Source organism: Charadrius vociferus, unplaced genomic scaffold, assembly GCF_000708025.1.
Source record: "Charadrius vociferus isolate BGI_N301 unplaced genomic scaffold, ASM70802v2 scaffold835, whole genome shotgun sequence".
Classification (NCBI taxonomy): domain Eukaryota; kingdom Metazoa; phylum Chordata; class Aves; order Charadriiformes; family Charadriidae; genus Charadrius; species Charadrius vociferus.
This window is the reverse complement of record NW_009648449.1, coordinates 102,009-115,738: the sequence shown is the minus strand read 5'-3', so window position 1 is coordinate 115,738 and position 13,730 is coordinate 102,009. Positions and strand designations below refer to the sequence as shown.

The 13,730-nt window shown below is 36.7% G+C and overlaps 1 protein-coding gene across 1 annotated transcript; it reads left to right on the top strand.

Annotated features, from left to right (window-relative positions):
- The first annotated feature begins 264 nt into the window (after positions 1–264).
- Positions 265–9,597, top strand: MCMDC2 (minichromosome maintenance domain containing 2). The gene is made up of 14 exons (XM_009885569.1): positions 265–364; positions 456–586; positions 678–737; positions 1,046–1,241; positions 2,224–2,346; positions 2,513–2,620; positions 3,953–4,081; positions 4,602–4,833; positions 6,588–6,735; positions 6,767–6,970; positions 7,354–7,530; positions 8,078–8,220; positions 8,778–8,887; positions 9,431–9,597. The coding sequence occupies exons 1-14, from the start codon at positions 265–267 to the stop codon at positions 9,595–9,597; spliced, it is 2,028 nt and encodes a 675-aa protein (XP_009883871.1).
- The last annotated feature ends 4,133 nt before the right edge of the window (positions 9,598–13,730 follow it).

The window sequence follows — 13,730 nt, the reverse complement described above, 5'->3', positions numbered from 1 at the left end:
ACTGAGTAAACACTAGAGCATTCTTCAGGAATTTACTTTGGGAAAGTAGTATGCTTCAGCCACTGGAAAGAGCTTTCAACTGAATGGTGGTATTTTAAAAATCCTTAAAGAATTGCATAGTTGGAAAATGAGACTTAATTTTAATGTTGTATGGCTTTGTTAATACATACCTTTACTATTATCGTAGCATGGCTGCTTCTAACGTCATTTCTTCACAGTTTATTCCAACATTTTGATAAAGAGTGCAAAGATCTTTTTTGGAAGATGCATCGTGAAATACAGAAAATGAGGGAAATTGCCCTTGTTTACCTTGACAGAAGTGGTGGCCTTCAGAAATTCGTGCATGATTGCAAAAAATACAACGGTATTACTCACTCAATAGATACTCTGTTAAATTGATACATAATGTTACACAAATCTGTTATTTTTATTTAAGATACTTTTTGCTCCTACAGATTCAAAACAAAGTTATGCTGTTTATCGTTTCATCATTTCAATAAATCCTTCTGATATTGCTGAATTAGATGCAACTCTTGGAAACTACATTCTTCATAATCCCATACAAGCTGCACAGATTTTTCAGTCAGTAAGTATATATTTATAGAGAAGAATATAGTACATCATCTATATTTTAACTAAATTTTCCTTTCTAAAATGAAGTTATTTTTCAATGACAGGTATGTTTCATAGCTATTAAGACATTGTCACTAATTGAACAATTGCAGACAGAGGCCCAGGTGAGTCTGCATTGTTCTCCTCCATTTAGATCTTAAATATTTTAAGTACAGTGATGTATTAATATTATTTTTGTATTAGCTCTTCAGTTTTCATTTTCCCTTTGGTTGTAGTATTTATAATTAAAAATTGCTGTCTCACCCAACCATGTTGCAAGAATTTTGAGACAGTTAATATGAAACTGAATTATTTTTACTTCATGTGCATCTGAATTTTTTCTAATAGCTATATGTCACATTGTGTATAAGTAAAGCGGTTTTAAATAAACAAAATATTTTTACAGTATTAATGTAATTGTGTCTCTTGTTAGATTAGTATTCTGCTGAAACCAACACATTTGCCACCTTTGCCAAGTTATGTTCTCAGTCTTTCTGCGTTTCCCTTTAATTACACATCTCAAAGATTTTATATGTCTGAAGGAATAGCAATTGCAATGGGAACTGTAACAAAATATACACAAGGAGCAAGATTCCTTTGCACTGAGGAAACCTGTCCATTTTCTGAAGGTAGTAAAAAAAAAAAAAAGAGAAATCATTACTATTTCAAAAGCTTTTAAATAATTTTGGTAACTTAACAGAGATTAAAAACCTAGCATGAAAAAGGCATTTTCCTATGCAGTCGTCTTATGCAGACATTTTTGTAATGAGCACAGCATGATTTTTATTAATTGAAAGCAGTGGACGTTGCCAGTGGTTGCTCAGTATTTTTAAATGTTTTGGGAGCATAGCTATGCCAGCAATCCATTTACCTAATGCCGAAGATAGTTTATATGAGAAAAGATATGTCACTAATATAATTTATCAAATTATCTAAAAGGAAAACAGCTATACTAGTAGGATACTTTTTTTCCCCCCTTGGTAACTGTGTTTCTGTTTATATTGAAACACTGCAGAACAGTATGGTCAAGTGTCAGGCAAAAGCTTCTAGCATAGAACAGGGTTGCTTTAATGACTGCCTGATTTCTGTGGAACTACTTCTTTGAGTGATGTGACTGAACTGCCTGTATCATTGCAGCATTATGCCTGAAGTACTTTTAAGGCTAGTTTTTTTGCTTCTTCCTGTAACAGAGACCATAAAATTTAAGCAGAAAAGCTGAATCCCAAAGTTAGAAGACTGAAGAATAAATCATAATTATGTCTTTATGAGGGCACGTACCTCTAATAATGAATATCCATATCCTGTGTCATTTCCAAGCAAGGCAGAAGCGGTGGTTACTCGCTCCTGCTGCTGCTCAGAAAGGCAGGCTGTCCTGCTTGGGAATGTCCAATAGGAAATTCTGCCATCTTGTGGTCGCCCTATAATAAATTATACAGATCATTTTACTGGAAGCATAGTATATGAACGTATGCTCATCTCAAGAAACACATGATAAATCTGGAGTTTCACTGTCCAGTATTTTAATCATTTTTATTCTTAATGGGAAATTTAAAATGGAAGCCGTGTACTAATTTTAAATGTTTGTTAAATAGTATTATTTTTTTTCCTTAGGGTTTAGGTACATAAGAGTGCATATGCCTGGAGCTACAGAATCAGCCACAGTGAGGAATGATTTTGTGTGTAGTTTGTGTTCTTCGCCACTGCAGGAAGACATGAAATTTAGAGTACTTGGTGGTAGGATCTACGTAGTTTTATTTTTAGATCTATTACTTTCCTACTTCTGTTACCTAATAAGTAAACAAAATGGTTAAGTGGAAAAAGCTCCAAAATACACCAGTCATTTTAAAAATAAGTACTGTTTTCAAGAGAACTAACCTTTTCTTTGCCTTTATTTTGAAAGACAAACAAATAGTTGAAATGATTGATGCAAAAGTTCTCAATGCTTTGAAAGGATATTCCAGTGATAAATCACACTTTAGGATTCAGACATTTACAGTTTTCTTAAGAGGTAAGCTGAATTGTGGAGATTTGCCAAAAATGTTTCAGAATTGAACTGTAATAATCCCTTGCATTTTCCTTACAGGTCCATTTCTCTGGATAAAATTGTGAAAGTCATAATTTATATTGCAGTTCTTTAATAAAATTAGGGGGGAAAATATGTAAAATTAGCTAGATGACTAAACAGTATGCACGGGTGATTGAAGAGTGCACATGGCAAAACTGCTGTGTTCACTTTTATACCTTCATTTAAATAAAATCTCCTGGCCAGCTCTGCAGTATCACATTCTAACTGTAGCTTGTTTTTTCCTCCTTTCTGCTTCCTTTAGTCATGCTGTTTTGTACTAACTTCATGCCTTTTTAACATCCTTCCTCAATCTGGCTGTTTTCCGCATTCCGTCAGGATGTTTGGCTTCTACTACCACTGCCTTTCACTGCAAACATTAAATGATTTATAATGTGACTATCCAACTAAAATCACAACTTACCAACATGCTTCCATTAATTCTCTTAAAAAAAAAAAAAAAACAAACACCAAACCCAAACCAAACAAACCAAAACCAAACTAACACATCGAAAACCCTGCCATTCCAAAAGTCTATGGAATTGTATGGTTCATTTCTTGAAAACTAAATAGCTCCAAGATAATGAGAAACACTTAAAAACTAGAGCTATATGTGTATTGTTATAAAACAGAATTTATGGGTTATGCCTGCACTAAATTTCCACTGGCTTCAGTGATCAATGAGGCTAGAAAGGGTCTCACAGCTGAGATTCATATTTGGTTGGACCTAACTCTCATTTCCAAAAAATGAATGTGATTCTTTAAAAAGAACAAAGAGAAAAACAAAACAAAAAGAGAAATAGAAAGGTTCCCAAAGCTATTTATGTGTTTCTTTGACATCTGTTTAGTTTGGATTTCCTTTTTACTGTGTTTACTGTCTCTGGTGTTTTATAGGACAGTACCTGATAATGGTGTCACCACAAGTTTCAGGGTAGGAATGCATACTTGCAAACAACTGCCCATTTTCTTTTCAATGCAGAACGAAATACGCCATCCATTTTCTTTATCAGGAATCTACTTTTCCTCGCCCAGTGTGCCTTTATTACTTTTTTGCATTAATTAATTAGAATTGTATGCTTCATTTTTATTCTAGTCTATTATGGCGAACCTGGTATCCAACTGTTGTTTTCTGCAATTAAATAAGAAAATCCAACCGTTTACAATGTGAATGAAAGTTTTCTGACCATGTCTTTAAAACTGTTTTTATGCCCTAACACATCTGTAGGTTCCTGTCTCCCCCCACCCCGCCCCACCTTTTTTTTTTTTTTTAATTTCTAGATGAACTGGCCAATAAAATGAAAATAGGAAACCACTACAGGATTATAGGAATTCCAGCTTGTGTACAAAATGGCTTACAAGCTACAGCGTGTATAGAAGTCAGTAGTGTACAGCTCTGTAAACCAAATGGTAAGAAAGTTCCACTTAAAATTGACTAAAAATAGTTGGAAATCCTTCTAGAACAAAATCTTGAGAATTGGTACAGTTTTCTATTATTTAGAGGTCCAGATTATGAAACTACTCTGGGACTTTCCTCTTACAGTCTGAAATGTACACTTACTGTTATTTGAGAATATATTCTTTTGCCCAGTTTCCATCCGTTGGGAAGCTACATAATTATTTACTGCAGCTCTCAATCTTCTCTTTCCAACTTCTCCTATCCATCGGAAGGTACTTTGAAATCATATGTTAAATGAACCTGATTATTTCGGTTTGTTATTCCTTTCTTATTCTACCATCTTTAGCAGATCAGGTCTGCTACCTTTTTAGTAGTAAAATTAATAGTGTCAGATGTTTACATTCTGAATTTGTGCTTAAACATATTTGTTCTTTGTAAGCTTTGTATTACGACTAGAATGGTGATTTGTTCTACTATGTCTGCATAGCTCTCTTACGAAGTGTTTTTTAACCTGTACTTTGTTTTAATTAGGTCCTCCTTTTGTCGGTGACAATTTTAAGTATCTGCTCTCACTGACTTCAAGTTCATGCTGGAGGTTTACTGCTGTCCTTGCCAATATCTTTGCTTCTCAAGTTGTTCCACCGGGCACTTACAATACTCTTAAGCTTGCAATATTGCTGAGTCTTGTACAGACAGGTGAAAAAGAAAATGCAGATTATCTGGATCTGTTGATTGTGACAAGTGACACGCTAGTAATTGACAGGTAAAGAGATTCCTTATTTTTCACATAAATTAGAATTAAAAACATGGGCATTTTTAAAGATTATAATAGGATCGGTCTTGCATAAAAGGCAAAAGAGACTATACAATAAAAGAATATCCAGGGTCCAACTTGGTAAAAATACCCAGTTTTTATTCCCGGGACACTTTTATTTCTCTCAAATGATAAATCTATATCAGAACTTCACTTATAATAAAACCTCTTAGCACTCTCATAATGATCTCAATAAGATTTTAACACTAGCACCATTTAGCAGAGCTCAGACAAAACATTCTTCTAAAGCCAAAACTGAAGGCTATGCCAGAAGCTGGTGATGATAAAAGCAAAGGGCTCTACTTTTCAAATCTAGTGTCACTTTAAGCCTTTTGATCACCACTTCCCAGCTATCAGCATTTTCAGTTAATAAGCAGTGTGTAAATAGATATTTACATCTTTATCACTCTTTTTCATAAAAGCTATACTGATAAGGTATCAAAAGTCATGTACATCTTTACACGTAGGTCATAAATCTGGCTGTTATTGCCCTTAACAGAATGTTTTTCTGTATTTACCCCTTCACACAACTATGATTTGTTCACACATTTTCACATACACTCCAGAAAAATACAATATGCTCAACTTTAAATTTACATTAACTTAAACAAAATCACTTTCTCCTTCCCCAACTCAAAACAGAGCTTTTTATTTTTGAAAAAGATCTTTGAAAGTGGCATGAATTTTATTTTCATTTGAGAGTTCTTCAACAAATTCATTAGTATTTTTTTCTTGTGGGAAAAAATGCTTTACCCATTTAAAAATTTAGCTGTGGAAATGAGTTCAAATTTAAAAAAAATGTGGGCTGCATAATTTTTTTCCCCAAGTTAAGAGTAAGATTTCATACAAGAAATCATAGGAACCCAGAGTGTTTTGAGAATCAAAACATCTGGTTAATATTAAAACAGTTGCACACTGTAAATCTTGGTTAGTACTGTCATGTGTACTGTCTGCATATGCACATAGTATTTTATTGTCAGTAGTCTGTCAAAGTAGGCATTTCCTACATTGTATTTCTATTGGTATGATAGCCTATTTATTAATACTTATTAATTTTAATTAATAATGTTCTCCATTATTAATAGTAGGATAAATCGTGCCCTGACATCTTAAAATCATTAGCAGCCTTTGACGGTGGAACCAGACAGACAATTTGCAACCTTTTTGTGCCAAGGAACATAGTACAGGGGATGAAAAAGAAATTCTATACCTGCTTTCTCAAAAAGAATCGGGGAGGGGTGGGAGTGGATTAACCCAGGCGGGCAGAGCTTGCAAGTTCCCAACCTTTTCATTTTTCCCAGATGGCCAGGATTGCTAATCCTCCACCCTTTTAAATCACTGGAAAAGTTTTTCTAGAATAGGAGTAGATGTTAACAATATGGGGTTAAATTACAAGAGTCCTTTGACTTCCTAGGAGTTACTTCTATTGCAAACCATCGTCTGCCTCATGTTAAATCCATAAGAAATATAGTCCTGTTGGCGAAGACAGCTTGGACTTCTACCTTTGTATTCAAAGTTACTTTAAATATTTAGCTTTGACACTGATTTTATGTTGGGGGGGCGGTGTTGTTTCTAAGTGAGTCTGAATATATATAAATACCAGTATAAAGTAGTAAGTATAGTATCAAGTTTAATATTAAAGTTTTGAAAAACTGAACAATAATTTAACAATTTATGACTGACAGAATTATTTAATCCTTTAGGCTTCTGAATTACAGCATATGCCTTCTGCCTCATGGTATACGACACCCACCTTCTAGTGAAATTTTTCCTTCTGTTTCTAAAGATAAACACGGAACTGGAAGTGCTAGTATTCACGCTTGCTGGGGGGGGGGGGGGGGCCGGGAGGTGGTGGTGGTGGTGGAATTTATAGTTAAACTAGATTGATTGCGTAACTGATGTATTTTGTCCTGTCCTAGTGCTAGACAGCAGAACAACAACTGTGTTCATTCCTGGGAAGAAGTACGGAGAAGAGGCTGACCAACAAGTTACTATTTCAATTCAGACCAATTTTTGGTCTTTTGTAGATATGGGTTCTTCCTCAAAGAAACATATACAAAAGGATAATTTTCTAATTGGACAGATGGTAAAGCACATGCCTCGTTGACAGTAACTGTACCATAGCAATCATTTGTGTTTATGGTTATTTTAACTTCTAAACTGACAAAACCAAGCAAATTTGTTAGTATTTCCGAAAAAGTCACAACTTAAGTGACTTTAAATCAAGTACCTTCTAAAATGAGCTAGCTTTCCCCAAAGTACGTATCGTTTATTTTATTTAGAATAACTTTTGACAGCTACTATTGAAACAAAATTTTACTGCGTGTATTACAGGTAATTCATTAGATAATATTGCAGGACTCAGTATATATTGATATTGAGCATTTCAGATTGAAAAAACTGTAATGTTCTACAAGTCAAAAGGCCAAAATAAAGTAATTGTTTTCTTTCCCTGGGTCTTCTCTTTAGGACGTGAGTTTGATTCCACCTAACCTTCTAGATGTTTTTGGGCTTCTGATATACAATGAATTTCCTGCTTGTCAACTGCCTTCTCCTGTTATACATCATATCTTGAAAAAAGCCATTAATCCTGAAGCCATGCTGTACAAAGTCTCACAGCAGTTCAGAATGCAGGATTATGAAGAGGTAACCGATACCACCCAATAATTTAGAAATGCATTATACTTGGGAATATCATACTATTTCTGGAATCAGAAGGTTCTCTCAGCACATTCTGATTGCTAATTTTTCAACCTGTCAATACTCACTTCCTACCCTTTCCCCCCACCGTGTCCTCACTACCACCAAAAGGATTGTGGATAAAATTAACTTCAGTTCTTCAAAAGGGCCAGCATAATAAATTGTTTGATCTTGTTTCTGAAAAAAATACTAGGTTAACATTCATATTTGAACAGATCTCCAATACCTACTTTTGACCACAATAGTTTACAATCAGTAGTAAAATTAATATTCCATTCTAAATAGTCAGTATCTCTAGCATAATTAACATTATTGTTTAATAGCTGTGATCTGACCTTATCCATAGCTGAATGTGACAGCTGTCTTTATGAAAACTAGTGGTATAGTACGTTGCCCAAACTATGTCACTATGCCACTGGTATGTTAGAAGGTGTGGAAAATGTCAATTCTTTATTTTCCAGTTAAATATTTAAAATGTGTACCCTCTCTCTAGTTTATTCTGTTTGCTAAGAATCTTCATGTTGAACTGAGTCCAGAAGCAGAAAACCTCATTCAGGGCTACTACGTTGCAAGTCGCAGAGTGAGAAGAGATTCTATTCATGGATCAACATTATCAGCATCTGCATTAAAAATTCTGTATGTCCTACTTTTCAAAGTAAAGGAAACAGACCTACATTTTAAACAGAAATTGTGCTGACCTGCTCGAGAGCTTGTTAAGTAAAAATCTAGATAAGACTTAACTTTGGAAAAGTTCAAGCATAAAGAATCTTATTTACCATTTATTAATACCATTTATTTTATACATTGACATTGGGAAAAAGTGCAAAGAACTTTGCCAGGCAAAACCCAGTGATTTAAGAAACAATTACCACTATTAAAGCTATCTAGAAAAACAAAACTGGGATTTAAATTATCACAGCTTTGTATTATGCAAGCAACAAAGGTATTAATAATAGATAATATGCCAAGTTCCACTGCTTTCATAGCACAAGACTTATGCATAATAGCATATACTTTGTCAGTGACAAGACTAACTATGCAGTATTTGTGGGAAGTTTACACAGCTGAAGTATAGAAAAAACCCACTCCAAACTTAATTTCCAATTTACAGAATTTCTTGAAACAGGGCAATACGTATTGTATTCATGTCTGCAGTATTTTTTATTTCTGACATGCTTACATTCATCTCTTAGGATTTCACTGTCTAAGGCTCATACTAAACTAAGTTTAAGAAAGAAAGTACTTGAGGAAGATGCATTGATTGCCATCTTGTTACTTGAATCATCTCTTACCCTAAAACACGGTAATTAATGTAACTTGGTCTTTGGTACATCGTTTTCATATTTTGTCAGTTTGGAAAGAGTTTGTATCAATTGACTGCAGTAGTAGTTCTTTTCAAATCAAAGTTGTGAATTCCACTGTTGAATGCTGATATAAGAAAAGTCTTTCATTTGATTTTCCCTGCAAAGAGTCTCAGTGCTGTATGTCGTGAGGCCACAGGCAAGCCCCCAGCCTCAATCCTTTATGCTGGCTTATTCGAAGCATCGCATTAACCTGGTCCAGGTTAAACAAAAGACAGACTTCCCTTCCTGGGGAAACAGAAGACAAGGGTTGGGTGTGGTTGGTTGTTTTTGTTTGTTTTGTTTTTTTTAATCTAGCATCACAGTCACATTTGTTCACACACAAATTTAGTACCAAGACTAGAATTATGATCTAACACTTAAAAACAATAACATACAAGATTACATTACTGAGTAATTTGTGTCACAGCTTTTTTTCCTTCAAAGTCCTGGCAAAAGTTAAGCTAAAAGACTTGACAAGTCTTGATTTTTTTTTCTTTGCTTAGGCACATCTGCATTATGCATAGGACCAAATCCTCTATTTCCATTTGACCTCCGTGATGAAAACTCCCTGCAACAGAGAGATAGTTACCTCATGCAGTGTCACCATCAACTGCTGAAGTTTATTGGAGCATATGGCCCAGGAACTCACATTAACATTAATGAAGAGTGAAAACTCCACTCTGTAAGTAAAGCCTGAGGCTCCGACTTTAGCTTTTTGAGAGACTGCAGTTAGAAATAGGCAACTAATAAGGCTTTTAGTATTTTTGTAAGACAGTTCAGTGCCATTTTGCTAAGGAATAGAGCATGGCTGACAAGACTGAATTACAAGTTTTGTGACAGTGTTTTTTAAAGGCAGGAGTGATGTCTTCATCCTGGGAGGCCACAGCTTCAGAATAAAGCCACAGCCTGAACTTCTCTTCCTGACTACCACTGTTCATCCACAGTTAAGTGACAGGAGTAAAGCAGGGTTTTTAATAAGACTACAACTAACAGTTAAACCAGGAGTTTAGAATCTAATGTTTCATTTCAACTACATAAACTCTGCTGTTTTTCTTGTTGCTTCTTTTCAGATGTGTCACCCACTAAGGGTTATAGTTTTAAGTACATTAAAATGTCTTTCTAGTGTAAGCCAACTTTCCTTAATTATTACTCATGTTCCATAAATTTTATAATGTATAAAAGTAAAGTATCACCATACTGTTTGATGTTTTATGTCTTTGTTTTACATCACAGCAATGTAATATCAGACCAGGATGCCAGTGTGCTCCTGCAATCTGAAAAAAAAAAAACCCACAACCAAAAAAACCCCAACCAACCCACCAGTATTTCCACATTACTTTTATATAGAGTGCAGAGAACAATAGAACCCTGCAGGAAAAGTGAAAAAACTGTTATTAGACACCTTGGTAGGTAGGCAGCTCAGTAAACCCTGCAGGAAAAGTGAAAAAACTGTATAACACCTTGGTAGGTAGGCAGCTCAGTGAGTTCAACTCCACATCACTGCAAAAACAAGTGTAAAGAATGGTAGATAGAAGATGAGGTGTCTGAGACACACTATGCTTCTCCAACTATGGGCTTTCCTGTATTTTATGTTCCTGGTAAGGATGGCAGTAATACTGAGCAAGTTCTACATCCAAGAGATCTGTGTTAAAAAAAAAAAGGGAGCAGAAAAATTGTACAGACTTCTGGTCAAATCTGGATAAGCTGAATACCAACAGCTTGGTGTGACTCCTACCCAGGATGTCATCCAGTAGCATCATGGTGCTACTGTTCACATACCCTCAACAAAAAAAAACTACAGTCCCTGAAAACAGAAATCCATGATTTTATTCATATACACATTGCTCTGAAGATAAGCAGAAAAGCTGCCACCATTTACACTGTAAACACTCCGATTTAGACAGGATAACATGTAAGTTTTCCCTACATGTTCTAACCCTTATTCAATTTTGATCAATTTATTTAGTACACTTAAATATTCATACTAACTGTCCACAAGTCCACTTCCCTTTCTAAAGTGACACTCTCACCTGAGCATCATCTGAGGATTATTCACGCATTTTCATTAAACAGCTACTCCTCTGCCTTACTATCAAATCAAGCAGTATTTCTGAGGAGCAGGAAAGGCCATGAAAGTATTTCCGAGTGCATTAGAACTCCATGTTTCAGGCTGCTGTTTTCAAGCTGAAAACAAAACAAAATTTCAGAATAAGTTAGTTTTCTGAATGCTTAATCAATCTTAGACAAAGTTAAGAACTCTACTGGCATTTCAGATTCAAAGATACACATCAAAAAACAGTCAGATGGGTAAACGGCAAAGATTTCATCATTATGCCAGCAAGATTACTTCTAGAATAGACTTAAATAGAATTCCTTTAAAATTAGTATTTTTGACAAGCCGTATTAAGGCAGGTACATCCTTAGGAAAAAAAAAATCCTGCAAAAACAGCACAAGTTTTTATCTTTACCTCTCCCCAGCTTCTCCTGGGATGCTTTAAGCAAAAATTACAATACTAATAGCAGTATGACAAGTAAAGGACAACAAAGTCAGTCAGTAGTCCAAAAACATCCTTGACTAACAGGCCACACCTTCAGCTGACGTTAAGCCAGCACAGCTCCAGATCGCAGCAAGCACGGCCAGTATAGGCCTTCCCCAGCTAGCAGTGCAGCTTACTGGAGCCCCAGTACCATAGTATCACAGTAAAAAAAGCAACTCGCCTTCTTAAAACACCCAAGCTTCTGGAAGTGGATGGAGTCTACCATTGGCTGTATGTGCGTACACAAGGCTCAAAGATGGTGGAGAAGGTCACTAGACGTCATAGCACCTTTAAAAGAATAAATAAAATCAGAAATGATGGTAGCAAATCAGACTGGAAAAATCCTACTAATTAGCTGGCACATCAGATACAACATTGCTCATCACAAAAAAAATCAGCTGGGTAAACGGCAAAGAGTTATCATCATTATGCCAGCAAACAGTTTCCTGCCTGTGGTAAGACTGGTGTAATTTTTTCCAGGATCAAACACAAGGGATTTGTTAAGTTTGTCTGAAGAGATGCGCTTCTATGAACTGCGGTAGAACCTCATTTCTAACTGTTAAGCACAGGATGGATTTGGTATAGCCAGGAACAAGAGACAAAACCTCTCTTTGGGCACAAAAACACAGGTCCCTCCCTGTTGTTATATTCAAGCCCCAGATGACCAAGTATCTTTCTAAAGGTGAAGTTCACTGCCATGGTCACCTTTCCCTTTGGAATATATTCCAACAGACCGATACAGCTAAGTGCCAGCAGGGATGGCGATCTGAACACGCTGTTCTTCACTTTTTTCTCTCACTTCTGTTAATTCCTCAAAGCAGAAGTCTTGGTTCTCCCCCCAGTTAAAAACTAGATGCTCTGATACCGTTACAAACGTCTCCCCTCTTGATTCCTTCGGCATTCTGGGATTGCGCCTGCTTTGTTCTGGGGAACAGTGTCTTAAGATGTTTTATAACTGTCAAAATGCCTTTTGTTAGAATTTCAACCTCTTAATCCTGCATGCAAACAACCATATTCCTCCTTGTTCTATCTGTAAGAGAATTTCTAAGCTATAAAACACCTTTAGAGATCTAGATTTCAGGTAACTTCCCCCTATGTTTTTAACTACAGTAAGAAATAATTACTTCTGTAGCTCCAGAATTCACACGACATCTTCCTGCTTGTAAGGTAACAGCGTGGCAGAGTCCCAACTGAAGATCCCCAAAGCCAGCAACAAACTCATCCCTCAACTTCACTTGCTGCCTGAAACAAGAGACAAAAGATGTCTGATTCAGAGAAATCCACTGCTGACCCAGCAGCAGAAGGCATCAACACTTCCTTGGGGAAAAGTAACCCAAAGAAATACCTGCCTAGTGGGCAACCTCACTGCTGGCTTCATCTCCTGGAGAGAAAACTACAGGCAGCATCACTTGAGGTCAAGGTTAAAGAGAGGCACAACCATTTTACCCAAAGCAAGCTCCAGCATGGAGGATGATTGATTGCAGAGCTATTATGCCACTCCTAATGAACAGCCATCACTGGGGATAACCCTCATTTGCATGTTGTGCTCTGGGTAACTTGCTGATGAGTTTTCTTATCAGTTGAATTAAGGTCAGCACTCATGCCATGGTCCTGGCAGGACAGCACAGCCATGGAGACTGCCGAGACCCCTGGGGTCTGTCCCTGCAGAACCCACCACTGCAGATCTGTGCCGACAACCCAAAAAGGGCATGGTCAGGGTCACCATACAACACTCGCCAAATTCCCCAAAGGAAAAGAAGGCAATTTATCTTTAGAGTTAGGACATGCATTTGCTGATGAAAGTGATTTATCAGCACACCCAAATCTCTTTGGATGACCAACCTGTCATTACTGAGAAGGCTTGACGAACCAAGACATTACCCAAAGTACCCACCACAGCTTACCGGTGGCATGGCACATGCTAATTAGGCCCATCTTTGTCTCAGAAGACATACGCAGGTCACTGGAAAGCCTGCGTGGCCAGCGAGCGTCAGCTTCAACCAGCCACCTCCAGCACCCAGACTAAGCCGTGTGCCAGTATGCGGCAACCGGAACCGCAGCGCAGTTACAACAGCACAACAATCACTCGTCTTTCAAGCGACAGCTCATCCTGCTTAGAGACTATATAGATCATTTTGAACCGTCTAAATTGGATTCCTTACATCCAACAGTACGGGATTATTCCCGATCCCTCCGAAAAGCGCATACTGGGAACCACTCTGCTGCCCAGACCAGCACGTGCTCGGGCCGACGAGCGGAGCCGCTC